Source organism: Rhipicephalus sanguineus, chromosome 1, assembly GCF_013339695.2.
Source record: "Rhipicephalus sanguineus isolate Rsan-2018 chromosome 1, BIME_Rsan_1.4, whole genome shotgun sequence".
NCBI lineage: Eukaryota > Metazoa > Arthropoda > Arachnida > Ixodida > Ixodidae > Rhipicephalus > Rhipicephalus sanguineus.
This window is the reverse complement of record NC_051176.1, coordinates 173,317,169-173,341,027: the sequence shown is the minus strand read 5'-3', so window position 1 is coordinate 173,341,027 and position 23,859 is coordinate 173,317,169. Positions and strand designations below refer to the sequence as shown.

General features: G+C 42.8%; 1 protein-coding gene across 4 annotated transcripts in view; it reads left to right on the top strand.

The window, feature by feature from the left end:
- LOC119402474 (probable E3 ubiquitin-protein ligase HERC4) overlaps window positions 1-23,859 on the top strand; it is a 203,116-nt gene that overhangs the window by 109,772 nt on the left and 69,485 nt on the right. For all 4 annotated transcript variants that reach the window (XM_037669632.2, XM_037669639.2, XM_037669628.2 and 1 more), the window contains 5 exons: window positions 297-416; window positions 13,499-13,591; window positions 15,023-15,190; window positions 19,835-19,882; window positions 21,271-21,366. In XM_037669632.2, coding sequence (XP_037525560.1) covers window positions 297-416; window positions 13,499-13,591; window positions 15,023-15,190; window positions 19,835-19,882; window positions 21,271-21,366 — 525 coding nt within the window. The remainder of the gene's footprint in view (window positions 1-296; window positions 417-13,498; window positions 13,592-15,022; window positions 15,191-19,834; window positions 19,883-21,270; window positions 21,367-23,859) is intronic.

Below are 23,859 nucleotides of genomic sequence, written 5' to 3'. Positions count from 1 at the left end.
AGAAGTTTTAAGTCATGGTCCCGACAGATGTCTTCATAAGTTCATATGTTTTATTGCTACTCAATGTAGTTAAGGTCATAGAAGTAGCATTGAGGTTCAGCACTGCTTTATATGTAATGCAGCACAGATATAATAATTGCATTTTCTAACATTTGAGTTTGTATATCACCATGTTTTTAGTTAGTTTTTTTTTTTTGTCATAGACTGTGGCATCTGTTTTGCAAGCTCTGGTAGATGTATATTGAAGATTGTATCTTGTTTAATGAGATTTTTAAAAATAATTTTGTACATGACAGGTCAACAAAGAGTGTGGTGGCTTGGTTTCATATGAACACTTCTACATACCCGAAGTCACAGATAAGGTGGATGTCCAACTAGACTATATTCAGTGGATTCAGGGCAGCAATGAAGATAGGGTAAGTGCAACCATTTGATTGTCCATGTAGCAGTTTTGCTAATACAGAACTTGTAGAGTTGTTAATGCTGATCTTAGATTTTAAGCTTGCCAAGCACCTTTTAAAAAATCTCAAACATATAAGAAAATTTTCCATATTTTTATTCGAGGCTCATCTGGACATGTGGCTAAATATTATTCTACTGTATTCAGCAGCAAATTTACAATTTTGTGTCAAAAACAACCAAGGATAGCTTTGAAGGGTGAACTTGTCTGCTAGTTGGTTGAACATATCGTAGGGGAGCAGCTCGAAAGGACAGCGGTACGTGTGGTTGGTTGTGTGCCTTATTCTGTCCTTGTCTTTTGCACTACTCCCCTACGACAAGGATGGCTTGTTTGCTCCTTTGCATTGTCGCCAACTATGCAGTAGGCAGGCCTAACTAGAAGGGAAGTGGGCCCAACTGGTACTGACTCATTTTACAAATGCTTCACCGGCAGATGATCTTGGAGGCCACGTGATGTGTCGTGTTGGTGCCACAGCAGACACAGGGTGCTGCCGTGGTCTGGTGATGCACATGGCTGAACCAGAAGTAGTGGGCATTTAAAGGAAAAAGAGAGAGAGGAAGAAAGGCGGAAAGAAGTGCTTTGAGCCATTCGCAGTGATGTAACTTTTGGGCAGCACATTGCCTCCTTGTGTGCCTTCCAGTATGCTTGTGGCAATGAAAGAGAAAGCCTTTCCCTTATGCAATACCTCCTTTGTATATAATAGTCTGAAAACTTTTCTCTGAGGGCATTCATGAGGCACTTCACTCGTGAAGCAAACGAAAATTTGTGCTTTGTTTGACTCGCCTAGAGAATTTTAACTTAATGTTGACTGTGAAGGTCAGGAGCTTCTGTCATATTGCCTGATTTTCTGCTTTGGCATATATGATGTTTTAACGATGCTTCATGCATGGCTGAATCTTTAGATGTTCTCATTATTTTAATGTTAAATTCCCATGGTGAGTTTTCTTTATCCATTAATGTTTTGACAGCTTATGTAAAACACAAGAGAAATGCTTTTTACTTTTCACTCACAGAAGCATACACAGTCTATTTCGTCTGGAAGAGTTTGGCTAGCAGCCTGATTTTACTTTTTGAATGTTGCTTGCAAAAGTACCCTTATTACTTACTATACAGTACTGTGCAGCACTGCATCTTGTTGTACAGTGCTGTACAAGTACTGTAAAAAGTATGTTAAGGCTGCAGTCTCAGTTCAAGGTACACGACCAGCCCAACTTGTTTAGAGAGCCAAATTGATAGAGCTTGATAATCGAGTACGAGAAAGCTTTTGGATGCTCCCCAATGTGACATCTGTTGCTTTGGAATGTTAATAATTGAAAAAAAAAAAAAACAAGGCGCTTGCTGCTGAAAGTAAGGACAAAACCTTTCTGCACAATGCACACGCGGCTGTTTTCACATATTAAAAGAAGCCACAGCCTCCCGCATATCATGGGTGGCATCACTATGACTATGTTCATGTCCGCAAATGATACATTTAATATTTTTTTGCATGGTCTAGCATCGAAAGTTCAGAACCTGGAGGAAGGCACATATTTTGTATACTATTTCATATTTCATATATCCCCTTCAGGCTTGAATTATGATGCACTGACTGCAAATGTGTCAAATTCGCATGGCCTAATTCCAAGGCATCAGTATAGCGTTCCAAGAAAAAAAAAATGAAGGAATTTGTTGTTTTGTGTGAGTTTCAATAATTAATGTTAATTAGCATGTAATTAAATATGTAATTATTCTGCAATCAGTTAGCTTCAACCTTTGCATAAAAAGAATCAAATATTAGGCCCGAAATGCATGCAGTTTCTTTTTTGGTTGTATTCACTTCGAGCAAAGAAAAAAAACACTCTTGACGTTGGTCCCGCAATGAGGCATGTCGAACGATCGTCGAACATGGTAGTGTCTCCAGCAAAGTGATCCTCTGCATCAATACGCAGCCCAGTGAAGTTAAGTGACAGCTAGTTGTCCACTGAAGAAGCCTGCACGAATGTGCACACTGCACCACTTGAAAAAACGCGCAGTGCGTGACGCACCTCTGAAGTTGATGTGTACAATTGTACACACCGCCGCTGAAGGGGATATTGTCGATATTTTCAATAAAAATTGTAAATTATTTTTACAATCAGTTTTCAAGGTGCCTCTTTCACCTTTCACACAAGAATATTCAATAATTGCCTTTGTCGTTATTTCTCCTTTACTTTTATTGAAAACACCAATGATTAGGCTACACTTTTATTTGTCATGGACATGGTATGTGTTGTAGTATCACTTAAAACAACATAATAAAATGTAAAAGTAGCATAATTGAGCACATTTCTGGCTTGACAAATCTGCACAAGAAACTTAACATGCTGTTTCTTCAAATTTGGTCACGAAATTAACTCTATAATCCATGCTCTCCCAGTCTTCAACTTTTTTGCAATTTTCTTGCAGTGATTTCTTTCCCCTTGCAATCTTACAGCATTTATATATTTTCTCCTAAAGCAGGTAGAACAATTTTTTTCCTGTTTGCACTGGAAAGCTGCAATATATGTTGTGTAATGCAATTGTACTCTAGAAAGAGTTGCAGCCTTTGTGATAATACCGTACGGAATACCGAAGTGAGCTCCTCATAGGTTTGGCTTCCAGGGCTCTGTAAAACGTTGCATGCACACCTTCCTTTACAATTTATATAGTGCCTTAGAAAAAAAAAGAGAGAGATATGCTATTGATGGCATTACAACTCATTCTGAATAAACTGCGAAGGCGGAACACGTTACACACACTGTATATTTTCACATTTTACAATGCGTGTCTGCTGTGCATGGTCATTGTTATGCATTCAGTGAGCGCGTTTGTTGCTTTGAAGGAAGCATTCACATATATTCATTTTGTACAGTGCTTAGCATTAGGCATTGTCATCTCATTGCAGTGAACGTAGAGTTTCTCTACGAGTGGTAGAACCTGTGCATATATGCTATGGCCAACGCCTCCTCTAGAATGAATGAAAAACTTTATTGGTGCAAAGAAATTCTCCCGGCAAAGGTGGAGCCCTCAGTCCAGGGCCCCTGTGGCCTTTGCCATCTTGCGCGCTCTGTCGATCAGCTTGAGCTGTTCTTCAGGCTTCGAGCAGGACAGCGCAGCCTCCCACTGCTCCGGTGTTGGTGTGTTGTTTATTGGCACATCCTTTGAGTGTTGGCAGGCCCATGTAACATGATAAAGTGTTGCATGTTCCCCGCATAGCGGGCATTTGTTGTCGTATGTAGTCGGATAGATTTTGTTAAGTAGACTGAGATTTGGGTATGTATTAGTCTGCAGCTGTCTCCAGGCAACCGACTGCTCTTTACTGAGGTCTTTGTGAGGAGGAGGGTAAATCCTCCTCAGGTCTCTTTGATGTTATAGAATTGCCCCATAGCGTCTAGTGACTGTGTTTGGTTCCCCATCGTTGTGCGCCCCCCGGTTGGCGTATGCTCGGGCGTTGGCGTCAGCACGCTGGTTCCCAGTCACAGTTTCATGGCCTGGTGTCCACGTAATGGAGCAGCACGAGAAGGTGATTTTTCTCGCCTTGAGTATGCGGATGGCAGCAGTGGATACGCGTCCGCTGCTGTATCGTCTGCACGCTTCTTGCGAGTCCGTAACTATTTCCGCAGTGGATTCTTTGCCCTGGTGCGTGATGGCGAGAGCGATCGCTACTTCCTCAGCCTCGAGGATGTTATTGCTTTTGATCGAAGCGCTATTGACTTCCCTAAGCTGGTGATCAACAACGCTCACTACCGCCCGGAGTGTTCTCTGTATGTGGTTGCGTCAACGTACAGTACATCTGTTCTCCCTGTGAAATTTCTTTCGTGTGCTTCTGATCTTGCCTTTCTTCTGGCCTTATGTATTTTCGGATGCATGTTTCTAGGTAATGGGCTGACCTCAATGATCTGGCGAATGTCCTTCGGTATACTCTCTGTATTGTTAATTTCTCGGCAAGCATCCCTCATGCCCAGTTTCTGCAGCGTGTACCTGCCCGTTGGAGTCAGCATGAGTCTCATTTTCTGCGCAAGCAGGTGCGCCTCGATGTGTTCTTGAACTGTGTTGTTTATGCCCAGTTTAAGGAATTTTTCCGTCGAGGTGTTGACTGGTAGTCCGAGGGCGCATTTGTAGGCTTTCCTAAGGATTGCCTCTAATTGTTCCTTTTCCTGTTGGAGCGGTATTTGGTAGGGTGCACTGTATACAAGCCTACTGACCACAAGAGCCTGTACAAGCCTACACGTGTCCTCCTCCTTCATACCTCGTCTTCTGTTCGAGATTCTGGCGATCATCCTCGTAATCTGCGCTGTGGTGTTTGAGAGAAAGATGCCTGCCGCGTGAGCCAAAAACCTCCTGCCCTACCCTTTCCCTCCTTCACCGTTTCTAATGAGGGCAGTAGCTGGCGATCCTTGCTGTGGCCGCTTGCAACACACATTTGCGCATGCGCACATTACCCCCCTCGACGTCACACCACGCCAGCCCCATTGAAAACAATAGGGGAGAACGTGGCGCCATCTCTCGACAAGCGACCACAACTCAAGGCAGGACGGCTACAATGGGATAGCCAGCGATGCCGCAGGCATGTTTCTAAAGGAGGCGTTGCTATGGCACAATAGTATTACCAGCAGTCATGTGTACTGCCTGTGTTTTTCTTTCCTTTCTTTAGTTTTAATGGATTTTTCTAAGATCTCATGTAAAGCATTATGCTTGTTGGTCTGTTTGAGGAGATTACATGTTTGAGGAGACACTGATATTGTTTCCACATAAAGCTCAGCTACCATTCAGGTGATTAAAATTATGCAGTAATTAATTTGAATCAGCAAACACTTCTTGAAGGCACAAGGTTTCAACCAAGTGGCAATTAATTCCTATTTATCTAGCAGAACTCCTGAAACTAGAATCTGTTTTGACATATTCGCCCCAAAATTTTGTAAACTATGCAAGGGCATAAGCCTCCCAAGCTCGGCCAGAGGGTGCTGTGGCGCACGCGTTTCGCCGCCTTTCTGGCGAAAACCGATCTTGTCTCCGTGCACCCGCCTTTTGACTGCGCTCTCCCTGCACCTTCACACGCCCTGCACGTGCTGTCGTCTGCTCACCATGCACGTGCAGCCTCATGTGTCGCTTGCTCTGAAGGTTTAGAAAGATAGCAGAGATGGAAAAAACATTTTCACGGTGTGAATCTTACCAAAGGAGAGCGGTTGATCGACTACTTTTGCAGGGCCGAGCAGGTTGTCAAGGACGATGCTTTTGTGCGAGCGCTACGTGCGTGTTGATGGGACAGCACGGGCTCTGTAATAATGTTCCAGTATAATGCACATTCGTAGCGGCAGTCCTGTCTGCTCGGAGCTTTCAGCAAACAACCACCACGCTTTCGCACGCATTTGTATAGCGCTCGACTTTCGATTGCTTGGATGCCAAGTTTGTCGTGTGGCTTTAAAATTATTATGAGCTCAGTGCGAAGAGCATAAATTTACGTCTGCCCTGTTGAGTCGCTGGCAGCAATGCAATGCGCAGTGTTCAGTTCCATGGGAGTTTCTTTTTTGCCGAGGTTTGCATCGGATAATAGCAGCGTCGGATCGTAAGTTTAATGCCACCTTGGATTTTTTTACAGCTCCCATTGACAGTATAATGATGCGGTGCAAAAAATGTTTCATGCCCACTTCGACCATGCATGTTTCCTATAACGGCGTGTTTCATTTCGGATAATATCGACACCTGATCACGCACCGTGTTCGCTGAGTCGAATGTCACTTTGGTTGTTTCAACAGCTCGCTTGGTCAGCATCATACTATGAAATACCCACTGGGATCGTGCAGGTTTATGATTACGCCGAGATTTGTCCCCAATGATAACCGCGTCTGATTTCGTGAAGCCATAGAAAATTTTAATGCCACTTTGGTTCTTCTTTCAGCTAGCTTCTAAAGTGGCAGCTGTATATCGCCCGTGGCTCACGCACATGCAAGGCTATAATATTTTACTAGCCAAAACCACGATATCATTATGAGGCACGCCATGGGGGGCAACCTCGGTTTAATTTCGACCACCTGGGGCTCCTTGACATGCACTGAAATCTAAGTACGCCGGTGTTACTGCATTTCGCTCCCATCAAAATGCAGGAATCAAACCCACAACCTCCATCTTAGCAGTGCAACACCTCAGCCTGCTAAGCAATCACGACATGTTGCATGCAAGGCCAATATAAATGCTCAGTGAAAACATGCAGCTTAATTCTGTTTACATTGAGCCGTGACAGGAAATGTACTGCCATCAGCTGAATAAAGCACTTGTAGTACTCACGGTGTGGTATTTAAACTGTGGTCTATTGAGCTAACATGCTCCGCTGCTGTCACTTACAAATGGTTTACTCGGAAAGCCAGCGCGCAATCTCTAAATATACAGCATCTGTCTATTTGTTGTAGCTTCGCTTCACAAATGCACTTCCCTTTCAAATGAGCATGACCATCGCGTTTCTCCCCTTTAATAGTTGGCAATACTGTGTGTGACAAGTGACAAAAATTGCTTGGAGACAAGACCATGAAAGCATCACTTAGTTCGGCAAACTGCCATAATTCACTCTCGATGCCTCTGCTCCTCACACTGCTTCCATTGGAAACGGTAGAACTTGACGGGCAGTTTTCGGCTCTTCGGTATCGGCTCTTCGGTAACTGACACCTGAAATAAATGCCACACACACAGAACAGGCTAGGTGACAAAGGCTGCAACCAGGCTTACATGGCCTGCACTTGCTTCTTCACTTGGTTGCAGCCGTTGTGCGCTATTGTCGCTAGGGTGACCTACTGTCCTACAACTTGTGGGGCTGTCCCGCATTGAGGGCTGTTATCCCGCCTCCTGCAAGAGAAACGAAAATTTTTAAAAAATGTGCCACATTTCACACTTTATTATTATGGTTTGGCACTGCCTTGGGGTTCAGCTGTATCCAGCCACCCTGTTTGAGGATGGATTTTCTGCAAGCACTTCAAGCTTCCAAAAATGTCGGCTAGTCGCACCGGCTGCGGCGAATGCTTCTGACTGTATCTCTGCCCATTTTACTAAGCATTCCAGTCAGTAATGCTTTTACGAAGTGACACTTTTCAGTCATAACGGGAACTTAAAGCAGTGACCAAAGGATGCAGTGTGGACCTGATCAAGGCCGAGATATTAATAAAAGAAAACTTTGAGCAAACCTGCCAGGAGTTCAGCTACTGGTTCGTGTGATCAGATCGAGCCATTTTAGAGGCGTTTCGAACTGACACGAAATATGACTTCAAGAAAATAAAACAAGCGGCGTCGAGTACTTCCCAGGCTTTTAATCAGTAAGTGTGGAAACTAAGCCATGGCTGTTTCGTGAGTGACTATTTTTGAGTTGCAGAATTTTTATGTTGATATTGATAGCTCCAGAGCATATTGCAGTGATGTATAAAATAGGTTTGTTTACACAGATATATATTTTAACTTCAACTCGTATCGGTTACTTTATTTCCTTGTTTCAGAGAGGACAAAATATGCAACAGAACATTTCTTGCCTTAAGTTAAAAATGAATTATTTTAGTTAATTTCTCATCCCTCCACACCCCACCCCTGGTCAGCGTGTCCTGCATTTCAATAGTAGGAAGGAGGTCACCCTAAGTGTCGCGGTTACACTTCACTTGCTCAACCAGTTCTGCAGGCTGACGGCACCGCTTGGCACCGTTGCAGCACTTTTCATAACTGCAGCCAGCGCAAAGAATGCAACAGAGGGGGATGATGATACAGTGGTGGCAGCAGCTGATGATACATGGAAGTATTTTCATATTAGAGAGGTGCAGCTATGGTGTCTTTGTTTCCGAAAGGAATACAAATGGTATTAGTGCTTTACTAGGTACTTTCATCTTGCAATACACGTACTTGCAGGGAATAAACTGCAGCAGCTAGTACATGCTATGGAAGATGTGCGTGCTACATGTCAATGTCAACACCAGTTAACACAGTGGTCACCTGCAGTTCTGAAAAGAAATGAGCTTTCAGTGGCAATTACGAGCTTTGCATTTCCGAGTGAGCCAAGTTTTTCATATAACTTACCTAGAATTGCAGAGGAAAGATGCCACAAAAGTGACAATTCCTAAAAAATAAAAGAAACAAACATTGCTATGGCGATTTATTGTGCCTTACAGTGTATCAAATATCTCGTTATGAAGCCACAATCTTAAGCAAGACCTTAGTGTAGTGGTGTTGTCTCCATCTCACAAATTTAACTTGTGGGTTCAATTTACAATTTCATATTCTTTCTTCTGTTTTTCTTTCTTAAAGGGGTCATGAAGCACCCCTTGGGCTGATTGAAAAAACACATCCGGCGGAAAGCTGACACGGCTATGAACTGCTCTGCCAAATATTACAGTCGTGCGCGCTGCGTAATGGCCACAAGCGGAGCGCGAAGTTGCCGTTTCCCCAGGCACCCTCTTTTCAAACAGAGGCCGGTTCTCACTCTCGTCGGTGGGCGGGGCGTCTGTCCGCTGTACGTCGCAAGAGACATAGCATGCTTATTGGCCGATAGCCGACGTAAATCGAGAGCGGCGTTCGGATCAGATGCGCTTCTTGCCGCGGGGTGCCGACACTTGCCGGCGCCGCACTCCTCAGTACACGGTAGCCGCACTCGCGCAAGCGAATCACAGCGGGAGAGCGATCGCGTTTCATGACGCGCGCCGGCGTAACTTCTTTCCCCCATGCCATCCCTCCCTGTCTAGCTTCCAGTGCGCTCGCCGGCACGAGAAAAGAGAGAAAGCGCTGGGAGTGTGCGCCAAACCCCCGTAACTCCGCTGATTCTTGACGGATTCGAGAAATTTTTGCGGCAATCGATTCGGGAGGCAGTACACTCCGATACTGAGGCCATTAGATCAATACTTGGAAAAGTGGTTCATGACCCCTTTAAAAATTCATTTTAGAGTAAAGGAAATGTTAAAAGTGGCCCCTTTTACCAAATACACCAGTTAGTGGCAGCTCTTGGCTAGCTGTGGCAGTGCCTGCTTTTTCCACTGGTAGCTATAAAGAATCGTACGAGCTAAATGTAGAGACAATCATAAACACGCATATCGCACATATAGGTCAAACCAAGATACTACGTTAAAGAGACAGGGCGTGCAAACACGGACACAAGAGAGAAGTCAAGACACTACAAACGTCTTGACTTCTCTCTTGTGTCTTTGTTTGCACGCCCTGTCTCTTTAACATGAATACTTACCAACTAGCTGAGCTCTGTGTTATTCCAAGATACCACAAACAGCTATATTACAGAAATGGGGCTCATGTAACACAAACCAGCAAACATTGTGCATTTTACTGCCACGTGTCCATCCATTGCAGGGCTGGGCAAAGATACTTTGAAATTGTATCACGTTACGATACAAGATACTCAGGCAAAAAGTATTGGAGATACAGATACAAGATACTGCCGCACTAATTGTATCCGATACGATACTTCGCAATTGTATCTTAAGATACTTCGATACATTCTCAAATTTGTTATTATAGATCCATACAGTGTAGCAGCAAATGCCTATACACAAAGATGTCTCCTTGAAAATTTCTGAACTGTGACCTAGTATTTAGTTTCACTTGCATGAAATGTCTGTTAGTATCTCAAAAGTTTTGCCCTTCTTGCTCAAAGTACATTAGTTTCCTTCCAAAACAACTTATTGGGGCTTGTTTTAGCTTGTTCACAGCACAACTCTTTATACACTTCGCTGACAGCAGTTCTTGCTTATCATTTTTGTAATTGATGGGAGTCGCTGCTCGGCTTGCCGACCAGCTAGCGGGTTGCCATGTAATCACAATAACGTCAATAAGAAGCCTTCGCACGACGGCGCAAATACCGGTGTGGCCTTTTACCTTGTCCGTAAAAGACAGTTTGCACAATACCGTATATCCGGACAGGTGTAAAGCAGCAACAACGCTAAATAATAGCGACTTTTTTTCTTTTCTTCCTTGGGGGGGGGGGGAGTGGCGCGGGGAACGTATGGTGTATACGGGGCTTGCGACCGTTCGCTAGCGGCCCGGCCGGCACACATGACCGTCTCCGTTCCATTTGTTTTTGTTTTCCAAATAAGTATGTTAGTGAGCTACACAGACATGACTGGTCTCAAGCATTTCTTTCGTGAGGAACACGTGGTCACCATGTGCTGAAACATAACCGTGAAACATAACCATGTGCTGAAACAAAAACTCTATATTTCAATCCGTGTCCAGATTTCACTCTTTATGCACATCCGTATCGTTGTTTCTGGAATCCGGACTCAAAATACCCTTCAGAAATGACCTATATATATGTCAAACGCCTCCTTTCAAATGGCAACGTCATTTTGTTCAAACTCTCTCCGACCCTACCGTCTTCACTGTCCCCGGGCCTTTGGAGCTAAATTTCGCGACTGCGGCCCGCCGGCTATAAGCTGAGTTTGAGGCGCCTGTTGTATATGTAGATGACGTAAACCTGCAATGAATTTCCATGTTCTGCTTAGCTGCTGCTGTAAGGGATTCTTCGTTGGTATACTCACTAATGTGCAATTTTTTAGCAATTTTTCTTGAACGAGAGAACATGTGCAACACAGAAATGTCTCAGACGTATTGCGTAGCTGCACGAAGCATCGCAGGACACCGCCGCTATTCGCGCTATTGCCGCTTATAGCTCCCTTTACGTAGCGATTAGTAGTAAGAAATATATTTAAGAAGGCCTAAAACTGGAAAACAAATATAAGTAAAATAGAGAGGTGGTTGTTTATCAAACATTCACATTGAATACAGAAACATGATACAGATGGCGCCCTTAACAGCTATGATCACGAAGTATCGTCAACTTACCTGTTGAGACCAGGCCCGTAGCCAAAAATTTTTTTGGGGGGGGGGGGGGGCACTTGCTGAAAACCTTGACTATTTGAGAAAAACACCTATTTTCATTATTTATTTTTGGTATAACCTACCTACTTCACCCGGGCCACTCCCCCCCCCCCCCCCCCCCCCCCAACTAAACCCTTCCTTGGTCGCACCGCCCCCCCGCCTAAGGGCTTGGTTGAGACAATGTGAAATTCAGTGCCTATGGAAAATTGCCTGAAATGGCTCGTTGGGATGCTCATGAGTAAAACGGAGCATTTAGTAAAACGTTTCTCGAATCCCCTTCCTAACATCTTTAAGATGGCTCTTCCATTTTTATAATGCAAACTCAATTTCGCTATTTTCTTAAGCGGTAAGTAGAATATTTTGTACTGTATACTCAAGGCACGCCCACATAATAATATATTTGTTTTCAAAATCGACTTGGCAACGTGTAAATGTGTAAACAGTAGTAGAAATAAAGCAGACAGTTAGAAGAATAAAGCAGCAATCTTTTTTTGGGAGCACGTTACAAAAGACATACTGCAGTGACTAGACCGGAAAAACAGTGCAGAGACCTAGGTAATGTATGTGACGCAAAATTACAGCTAAGAAAGCACTTGTGCCTTGTGCTAATAATCAAATTATGATTTCATAAATTCTTTGAATAAATGCAGATGGAAGTGAAAAATACCATACGCCAAGATATTGTCTGTTAGGTAAACGCTTCCTCTATTAGATCTAGCGTCAGTCCCTGTGGTGCTAAAGTTGTTAGAATCTTATTTGCATATAAGTTAATTCATTGCATGCAAGTCAAACTTATATCCTCGAGGTCTTTTAAATCGCTAATATGTAAAATCCACGCGACGCAAAGCAACCCCATTCTTGCACGCATCGCATTTCGTTACGGATCAAGACGCAAAAGAATCTGCAATAACGACACTGTAACATCAGAATTTGCGCGATAGACGCCGCACGCAGTGGAGTACTAGGCGCAGGACAGTGGCTATGAGCAAGTGTAGCGGCATTGGAGCAACTAAAAAGAAAAGAAATCGAGAAAACAAAAGGTAGGTGGGCTGGGCGTAGATGTCCGCGTGCTTGTCTTCCTGATCTACCCTCACTGGACGACTCTGGTGTAAAAATAACGTCACTGCCCTTAGACTTATTCAGATCGCTTAGTGGCACCAGTACCAGCTTGAGAAGTGGAGCTTGGCCAGCGATTATTGTTTCGCACACTTGCGTTGCGATAGAAGTATCTTGTATCTTAAGATACACGATACATTATCGAATGTATCGGAAATACAGATACAGATACTCGTCTTTCGAGACTTATCGCGATACAGATACAAGATACCCAAAGTGTATCTAAGATAGTATCTAAGATACATGTATCTTCGATACTGCCCAGCACTGATCCATTGCATGTCCGTCCCCTACAGAAAGTTGTAGTGAAAGTTTGCTCCAATTAGCCCAGACAGTGGTCATTCGAGAAAGTGAGCACTGCTGTAGTGTTCTAACACAGCCGTGCTCAAGCTTAATAAATAATTGTGCATGAAAGAGACGTGAAAAAACACTTTGTTTAGTTAAATGTAGACAACACTTTCAGTGACTGCTTAATTGTTATGCTCAAGAAGGTTGGACATACGGATGGATACATACTGGGAAAGGTTGAGGGCAAATGCCATGGCTTGAGGAGAGGGTAACTTTTAACCACTGGTGCCTCATTTATTATAGCGTGCTGACGCAATATTCTTGTGAGGGATTGTACTTATATTCCTGACATAAACTAATAAACTTATATTGCTGACGCAATGTTCTGTGACCGATATCCTATATGTCTAGGTGGTAATGTTGATTATGACAAGAATCATTTCAGAAACCCTTAAAGCACAATAAATAAGCGTCACATCTGTACTATAGCAGTTAGTGCTTTATAATCGTGGTATGTGCCATGTACAGTTGCAGTATACCCACTGACAGCAATGCCTTGGAATGCATGAAATCATGTGCTAAATTCCATAACTCATTAATGTGATTATAGCCAACTGAAACATAGTTTGCTAAGTAGATTTGACATTCAGTTTCATTGGATGAATGATGTCACCCCTGTATTTTACCACCATGCTCAATACCCAGGCTAGCTGGTTATTTTATAAATCCTTTGTGCTGCGGCTCGTAAAAAAATCCACTGGTTGTTTTTCTTTCTTTTTTCTCTAGAGCAATAAGGTGTACTTCTGTCACTACCCTTTTGTGTTCAACGCTCAAGCCAAGACACTCATCCTGCAGACAGACTCTCATATCCAGATGCAGGTGACAAAGCATGTTTACTTACATCTGTTTGTACCGATATTCCACTTGAATTCAAATTCATGGTTCGGTAGGTGGGATTTAGCTTTTCACACAAACTGAGCATGTATATATATTAAAGGAGTACTGATATAAGATTTTATTTTTGTGGATAACTGTAACCCGTAATTTTACAAGAGCACTACAGGTGATTGTGGTATTTTTTTTTTAATGCATTTGGCTGAAACACATCAAATACAGTGTAGCCTTGGGCTCCGAGCATACTTTCTGATTACATTATATATAATCAGAGGAGATCGTCATGTGATATTGCAAACCACTGACATGCAAGCATGGTAGCTCAGTGCAGCATGGTGGCTGCAGGCTATACTTAAGAGTGTACAGTACTCGCGGGTTGAAATGTGACAATTTAGGGCTAAGTAACGCACATACTTTCATTTGTAGCACCTACAGTTAACGTCATACCAGCATAATTTTGACTCAAACAATTACATCAGATCCAGGATTACCTTTATTAGCCAGATTTGCGGCGATATGACGTGGTTCCCATGAGCAGTTTCTCATAGCAGTCATTATACTAAAAAAGATCGATGTCGTGCTTCAATCCGTGAGTACTGTAGCTATGCCCAAAGTCTGAGGGAGAATGTTATCTCATGGATGCAGTAGGTCAAACGGGCACTTAATTTTTCTTGACTGCACATCAGACGGCTTTCAGAATGAGCGTGGCTCTCCATTAATGATCGTTACCTCAAATATGGCACAGTGTCGCAGGAGAGCCGCCCTTCAAATCGCCACCAGCACTCCTGACAGCGAATAGCAGCTTTGTAAAAGTTGAAAAAGAAAAATTTTCTTTCTCAACAAGAACGAGGAATAATTTGCTGCTATAGGTAAAGCGAGAGAGCAATGTAAGTTGTACCCATGCGATAACACCTTTTGATTTTTAGTTCGGCCCGTCGTGACTGGCAGTACTAGTTTCGGTTTGATTGTTAGTCAACCCCCAACTTCGGATTTCAAATTTAAATAAAATGTGTGGACCTATGATTGGGTAAATACCGTAATTGAAAGCTTGCTGTATAGAATCGCCACGAGTTCTTATGTCAGTGCAGAAGAAAAATGCTGAACGTGTGTTTGTGTTGTTTGCGTTTTCTCCTTGTCATCTTTTGTTCCGGTTTTGTTAATATTTTAACTTGTCTGTTTGTGTGTGCCTAAAGATTACCTGATTTCGTGGTTTGTTACTTTGGCTGCGTATGTTATGTCATCCACTGCTCGTTGAAATCCTGTTTCACTTGATAGATATATGAATAGAAAATTTCAAAGCTGTTGTGCTTGTTGGTCTTGAAAGAGCAGCTTTTATTTTGCCAATAACTCCTATTTTATTATGTATATTTGTCATCACTCTAAACAGCTAATGTACCTTTATGTTCGACTGTGCAGCAAGCAATGGAGTCAGCCTGCCAGCAGACTATTGCCAGCATGATTTTGCCTGTGGTGCCACCTTCTAATCCATACCTGGTGTTGTATGTTGGACGAGAAAATATAGTTAATGATACCCTTAACCAGCTTGCTGACCAGTCTGCTGCAGACCTCAAGAAGCCTCTAAAGGTGACTACACAGCTCTTTTTCAAGGCTCTTTAAACTTTATATCTAGAGAAAGTAGACCCAGTCATGCTTAGGTTCTCAAATAAAAGGCACTCTACTCATTATGGGTGCCTTTTAATATTGAACAAGAAATAATGCAGCTTAATTTTCGTTAACACATAACCATAGGTCGGCAACAAAAGGTGGAGCTCACTTGGACTCAGACTCACCAAAATTTTCCTCCACCGGACTCAATCGGACTCGGACTCACTAAACTTTTTCTCAGCCGGACTCACTCAAGCTCACTCACCAACATATTACTCAGCCAGACTCACTCAGACTCACGGCTTCATCTGAGTCTGAGTGAGCCTAAGTGAGGCGACTACGAGTCCGTTGGCGTAAAATTAGCTTTTTCTATCATGGTGTCAATGCTCTTTTAACGCCAATATCTCACATAATCAGTGCTCTACGATATGCCTTTTGATCTTGTACCTTCAAATACAAATTATCATCATACCTTTATCATATACCGATCCAGTGAGGACATTCTTTTATGAAATACGCGACTCACACAAGATATTTTTATCAAGAACTTCCCATGAAAGAGTTTGCGGGGGGAGGTCGTGGCACCCCTTCCCCTAACTCGTGCCTTTGATCAATAGACATTGAGGTGGCACATGAACGCTAGTGTGCTGAGATATGTGTGATTAGACTTTAGTATAAACGTAAGCCGATATAAGGCTGATATTAAGGCTGAAGATGAGTAGATGTGACCATAAGTCGGCAACAAAAGGGGGAGCTCACTCGGACTCTATCAAGAAATATATTTTGCGCTTATGGCTCACTCGGACTCAGACTCACCAATATTTTCCTCAACTGGACTTGCTTGGTCCCAGAGTCACTAAAATTTTCTTCAACCGGACTCACTCGTACTCAATCTTGCCAAAATATCACTCACCCAGACTCACTCAGACTCACAGCCAGATCTGAACCTGAGTGAATCTGAGTGAGTCGACTCATGAGTGAGTTTGCCGACCTATGCACATAGCATACCACTGAGGACTACACAAACGTGTTTTGAAAGTGATTACAACTATTTGTGCATGCTTTCTTTAGTAACCCATTCTCCTTCCTCCAGCATTGACCTGTCCACGACTACAGTGTGTGGTAATGTCTGAAGGATGCTTTGCAATGCATTGGAGAAAGCTGAGAAAAACATAATTGCTACCTTTACGGTACAATTAATATAATAAACAATATGATAATTTTTAGACTTTTCTCTCACTTGGCTATTTTGAGTTCTCAAAAGCTTGGTGAAGGCATTCTGTGATTGTCATGCCTCTGTGAGCTAATGCAAATACACCATCATTTGTATGCTCTACCACACCTTACCACTGAGGACTTTCTGATTACTGAAGACAGTTCATCGGTGATGTGCCGCACCTTTCTGAACTAGGCCACTCACAAACCACAGTACTTTTTGTGTTTTGATACTTGTGCCTCCCATAGCTTACAGTAAATACAACTTGCAGTTTGCGACCATTGTGTATGTTCACATCAGACATCTCAAATGATGCCCTATGGATGCCCTATGGATGATCTCAAAATATCAGCCTAGCTGAAATATTTTCATTGGACAGTCATGGTGGCCCAACACCTTTGGTGTCATACATTCAACTCCGATATAACGGATTCAATTCCAGGCTGTGAAGCCTGCATTTTAAGCTCCCATTGTTGGTGGCCTTCAAGTGACCTTGAGCCAAATGCCAGCGTCGTTATCCATGCACTCACACCAGACTATACATGCACATAAAACGAGACGTCTGGGAACTTATACCAGAACATGTGGGCACTCAGATGAGATCATCCGGGCCTTGTTGCAAGAACAAAACGAGACATACGGGCAATCAGCCCATAAGTTTTAAAAAGCGCAACTTTTGGCAGTCGACCCTTCGTTCAGGACTGCATTACATACCCTAGCTATGGCCCAAACAAAATACAAAATATATTGCTTCATAGTTCTTAGTGTATTTCACACTATCACTGAGTCTATGATTTCTTGTATGCTTATATTTTATTGGCCATTTACAATAGTGACATCGCAAAGGCAGATAGGGCAACATACAGTTGCTCTTTTCAGTGCCGGTGCCAAACTTGTGCTCGTTTGAATGCCAGCGGTGGGCGAGCACAGGTTGCCGCATTCTTCGAGAGATGGCGCCACATGGCATAGGGCATGCCAGTAGTCGTGGCCGCATTGGCCACATACGCTGGGGAAAGCCCTAGATTTGTCTCGCACAGTGACAGCAAACAATAGTGTCCATATGGATAAGTGCACAGTGTAGTGGGGTGTGCCCTTGTGAACATGCACAAGACTTTGGCTAATATAATCTCCAACCAGTCTGCTTTGCCGGTAGACATTTCATGCTTACATCTGCTCTCGATTGCGAGAGAGCCAGCCATATTTTTCTTTGGGTGTAAATTAAAAGGGACCCTAGGGGGTAAGAAATATACTGGAACCTTCCACTGCAGCATCCCTCATAACCGACTGCACAGTTATGGTACGTTATACCTCCAAAGTTTCATGATGACACAGTCTGCCTCAGTAAGCACCGTACTGTATATGTTTCACCTTGTTATCTTGAGCAATTTTCTTGACTGGTCCTGGATAGCTCAACCTTAAGTGACAAGGGAGGCGTGCATCTGGTGGGTTTCTCACTGTGAATAAACCTGAACGTCTGACCCGAAATAAACAGTACACAAGACAACGGAAAAAAAGATACTGAAGTTACAGGGATTTTTTCCATCCTTGTAGGTTTCTTTTAACACGAAAGTGTTTTATGCCGGGGTCCACCAAGTACATCTGTCACGGATATGACGTTGATAAAATGGACGCCAACGGGCGAGAAAGAAAAAAAACAAGAAAAAGATACCCCGCTGGGAATCGAACCCACGACGTTGCGGCCGCGACGGCAAGCGCCCGACGCCCTACCGACTAAGCTAACTCGGGAGATGCCAGACACGGCGCAAACACGCCTTATATCTTTCACACATTCTTTCACGGTGGGCGGAGCAGGGCGGTGCCGCCGTCTGTGAGATGTGAAAAGAAGTAATGCTTCACGATCGACACTTACTGGCGCTTACTCCGAGATTGCACGCGATATCGGAGGTCATGGTTTAAGCGTCTCGATACCAGAGAGGTAGACTGGCCGTGCTGGCGTCGCCGAGGCACCCTTGACGCAGTTACGTTCTTTGCCTTTGGCTTTGTGTTAGCGTGTGTCGTCTCATCGGAGTAGTGCAGCTTCCACGTGCACCAACGGGATTTCTCCGCCGCCGACTGCTTCCATTGCGAGAGCACCGACTAACAAAACTGCTGCAATACGCGTTGCAGAAAGGACACGATTTCGACGGGCGAATGTCGTGCCTTGGTGGAGCAAGAGCAGCGCCTGCGAGACAGAGGCCAGCGGGACACGCGTTTGCGGCTCAGGCTACGAACCTCTACCTCCCGTGTTGCTGAAGCGCAGTGTGTGTTAGTGTATGCATGAGCACAGGCGTCGGCTACCCATTACTAGAAAGCCCACACCGTGCCGTTTCTCTCCTTAATTGACGACGCTTTGAGGAAGTGCACACCGGGTACCAGTGTGGATTACGAGCTTGTTGATATCATCCTTACGCGGGATTCACGATTCGCTGTGTCCAAATATATGTTCACACCGTCAGCTACCACAATGTTAGTCGTCGTGATAGAGACATGCACATCCACATCCACATCATCCACATCATCATCATCCATGATAGAGACATCCACATCAAACGGTGCTATAGCTGCCAAACACGAATAGACATTGTACAAGCTCTCATATATCACTACACAATAAGCACTACTCCTGTGAAGACACGTTTCACTTTCGTGTTATACCGATTCCTATGACAGAGGGATCAGCCATGTTTTTTTCTATAGTCAGGGGTTCAAGGCCAGCTGATTGATTGTGCAGGATGAGAGTGGGGGAGGTGGGGGAGGTGGGGGAGCCGAAAAGGAGAGAGCGACACAAAGCTTGTATGGATGGTACAACTGGGGTGCCATTCAAGGTAATGTCTCCAATCAAAGACTGGGGTTTTTCAACCATCGATGGGCAATACTCCAATCTTGTCAGCATTGCCGGTGAACCAGGAGAACTCTTAAAACCTTGTGCCACTATAGCCTTATCAGAAACACGTACAGTTAGGGTCATACATTCAGAGACCACTAGGTCTGGGAAAACTTTATATTTCTCTGCGATTTGTGACTGTATTCAGCCAAACTACACAGTACATGTTGTTAGTGCGTTATAGAACAGACCAGAAATCTATATTCAAGGCTCCCTGCTGAAGCAGCACGAATAATTGGCTTTTTCGCATGTCTCGTGGTCCTTAAACTTTTGACGCTGACTGTACATAATCATTGTAGTGCAAAGGAACACGGGCAGAGGAGAGCACAGGACACCACAAGTGCTAACTCACAATTGTTTTGTTGGGCTACCCCAGAAGAAAACAGGAAAGCTATTTAACAGTCGAGCGCATGCCCAAAAGTTATGTAATATCAAGATAATTTTCAGTGTTTTTCCTGTTCTTTCATGAAAGAGTAAATGTTTTAACTCATAATGTGGTATTGATTTGTTTTTTGTTCGAAAGGTTCAATTTCATGGAGAAGATGCAGTGGATGCTGGAGGTGTTAAAAAGGCAAGCCAATTTTTGACACTTGCTATTCTTAACTCTTTTGAAAAGGCCTAAGCAATCAGTAACACTAGAGAAATATAACCATTTGTTGACATAATATGCATGCTTTTTTTTCACAGGTTACAGGTAATCCACCTGTACTGATGCTGGCTAGGATGTTTATTAACAAGATTTAAAGTTAAAAAAAAAAGAGCACATGCATGCTATGCACCTGTTTGCTTTCTTCTGCTAAAGCTACTTATACTCTAATTTATTCGAATTTTTGTTCGAGATACTCATTTGGCCGATATAGCACTGCATGAGGTTGCAAAATTGAACCTTGGTCATATTAGCCATATTTCAAAGGGTATGAAATGCAAATACTTTTATATTCAGGTTAACATTAAAGAACCATGGGTGGTCAAAATTATTCCCAAGTCCCTCTCGACTGCATGCCTCATAATCGGAGCACAGTTTTGGCATGTAAAACTCCAGGACTTAATTTAATTTGAGATTGCTGGGAATTGCAGTTTAGAAGCAAGAACACTGAATCGGAGTTATGATATAGGTTTGCTTTTTGAGAAGGGATATGACATGCAGAGAATCAGATAATTAATGAGAACTAACAAACAATAATGCCAAGGAAAGTATAGGGGATGTTGTTTGTAGTAATTAGGATATAAATGTGAAGAAAATAAAGTGGACGAAAAGATAACTTGCCGCTGGCAGGGACCAAACCTGCGACCTTCGAATCCGGTGGTGTACCACTGAGCTACGGCTTTATGGGGTATATATGTGCATTTAAACCTAGGAGTGTTAGTCAGCCATGGCGGCGAGTGTGGAACACTCTTTTTCTGCCTGTCGGCATCATGTAGCACGTGATCTTTTTACAAGCTGGCAGCTGACCGATAATCCCTCGCATACTACCTGACGGCATCCAGTCTGCCAGAACGAGACCCTCGCTATGAATGAAGGAAAGGTGACTTTTAAGGGTTCGTTTTTCTTTGTTAGACACAATATTAATGAGAACTAACAGACAATAATGCCGAGGTAAGTATAGGAAATGTTATTTGTAGTAATTAGGATATAAATGTGCAGAAAGTAAAGTGGACGAAAAGATAACGTGCTGCTGGCAGGGAACGACACACACATTTATATCCTAATTACTAGAAATAACATCCCCTGTACTTTCCTTGGCATTATTTTCTGTTATTGCTCATTAATATTGTGTCTAACAAAGAAAAATGAGCCCTTAAAAGTCATCTTCTTTCCTTCACAGACTCAGATGTAACTTATGGAGTAGCCTTTTACGGCCAAGTTTTGTGAAAAAGCTGTTTTGAGCAGCAGTGAAATTTGGCATGTTTTCTGTAGAAGTAAAATTTTTTTTCTCCCTCTTTTTATGATCTACATAGGAGTTCTTTCTCCTTCTGCTGAAAGAGATCTTGGACCCAAAGTATGGAATGTTCACAGAGTACCCTGAATCCCGGTGTATATGGTTCAACACTCAGGTTGGTGATGTTATCAACGTTCTCATGCACTGTAACATTCTAGTATTTGTTTTTGCACGTATTGATTTCTAAGGTACCCAATGAATCCAGCCATTTGATTAGGCATAACAGCTCGTAGCAACATATTAGGTATGAACTCAAGAAGCGTACGGGGGGGGCTAGTAGGTAAGACATGGAAAACATAAAACTGTGCCTACGTACAGGACACAAGAAGAAAGAAGTGGACGGGACCAGCGTCCACTTCTTTCTTTGCGCTGGTCCCGTCCACTTCTTTCTTCTTGTGTCCTGTATGTAGGCACAGTTTTATTTTCTCCATGTTAGGTATTTCTTATCTGACGGAAAGTTATAACTTATATTTTGTTACTCTTCCAATGTCAACCTTTTGATCGTGGCAATCGTACGGGCAGAAAAGCTTGTAAAAGTTTGTTGTGTTTTAATTTCTTATATTATAGTAATGGTAATAAACACGCCATTTTGGAAGCCAAAGCACTTCGTTTCATTGGATCTTTGTGGAAGTTCTCAATGGCGTAAATCCAGAAAAATTACGAGGGGAGACACACCTCGTGTGATGGCGACCATTTTGTTCTGACAAAAATGTTTTATTTTTATTATATCAAAATTAAAATCATACTTTCATATGAAATATAAAAAGAAACGTTCGTTTTAAGCGTAACAATAGCATATTGCCAGCTCTTTCTCTTTCTCTCTACCTCTATCTTTGAAACTCCCCCATCCCTTTCCCCAGTGTAGGCTAGCATACCGATTTTCCTAGACTGGTTAACATCCCTGCTTCTCTTCCCTCTCCTACCTTCCTTCCAGCCATTTTATTCGGTTTAAACCATGAAAGACAAATTGCTAGCACTTTTTTTGTGATAAAGCGTAAAGTTACAGCTTTTCTTTCTAACTTCTCCATTGCCCTTCATGTAAACGTATTAGAAAAGGCCTCCCGCGATTTGCCCCAGGAAGCTTTCTTGTAAAGCAGTTTTATGTTCACCGGCAATTTTTATTAAAATAACACAATCATAGTCGAGCAATCGCATTTATACTTCATTCTGAATGGCTTCCAACAAATAGTCCACGTAAATAAAGGTAGATGATCGGGGATCCTTTATTATCCATTTCAAACTTGAGCGTAATGAGCATTTCAGGCACGTCTCAAGTAACCATAGCATTCAAGAAAGCTCATGCTGTACAGTACTTTATGAAACGACAAGCAGCTTTTACTTTTGTACTTTGTTTCTTATTATTGGAAGGGTTCAGATTTCAGAGTTGGTTTTACGGAAAGTGCGCTATCCTTAATTCAAATTAAAGTATGATGTTCAAGAAATTCAAATATGACGTCTGAAAGGTAAATCTCAACTGGGGGACACTTGCAAGGGGTGTCCCCCCCCCCCTGCAGCCTGAACACAAGGGGGGTCAGGACCCCCCTGACCCCCCCATGATTTACGCCACTGGAAGTTCTTACAGGATTCTAAAATTTCCTATGGTTTGCCTTTATAGGGGCATTGAAGGAGCATCATTTATGCAATTTCTAATTTATAAAATGAGCAAAATGATCAAATAAAATAACTACTACTGCCTGTGTTGCATGCTTGCACTCAACATCATTTCTTGTGTTTAGGGCAGGGAAATGTTCGAGGATTGTCAGGAAAGAACAAGTTGTCAGAAGTTATTAAATGTAGAACACTCTGCATTTTTACGTACACTAGTCACAAAAGTTGTAAACTGGCACTGCAAGACTAGCATGCTGCTACATGCTGGCTAGGGAGGATACATTAAGCAAGGGAGCTGTAGGGCTGAGCCATCACAACATCATTGAGTACGAGGAACATCATTTTTAGAGTTGTAATCATTCTTAAGCACAAGAGCTTGCTTCTTTAAATTTTTATTCTCCAAGCTTATTCTGTAAGTTTAAATTTTTATTCTGTATATTTTGATATGTTTCTGCACATTGTGCCAGCACTACTCACCCCAATTTGAATGGGATAGTAAAGAAAATTTTAGACTGGTTTTTCTTAAATTGCCGTGCAATATTAATGCATATTCAGTAGTAACAGGGGGTGTTCATATAAAGATAGAAAGAGGGGGTTCCAATTATTTCTTTATTCAATGAAATTTTGATACAATCCCTTCACATGTTGTGTCAACATTATATTTTCAGTGAAAGCGTTTGTTGCAACATGAAAAAATCTTAAAGGGCCCCTCACCAGGTGACATAACGAATTTTAGTTAGACATTGCAAGTTGTTGCGAGCCCAATAAAGAGCATTATGCCACAAGAATTTTTCTAATCGGTCCGTTAGAAACTGAGAAAAACAATAATTTGTAGCGGCGCGAAACCATGATGCGAGGAGGCGAGCTGCAAACCCTTGCCGCTCGCCCCGTGTAGCCTTCGCAAGCCAAATCCCTTCCCTGCCCTCTTTGGCACACGAGCGGGAGGATCACATAACGCATATGCATGAACACATCATGCGCACGCAATGTCACGAGTGCA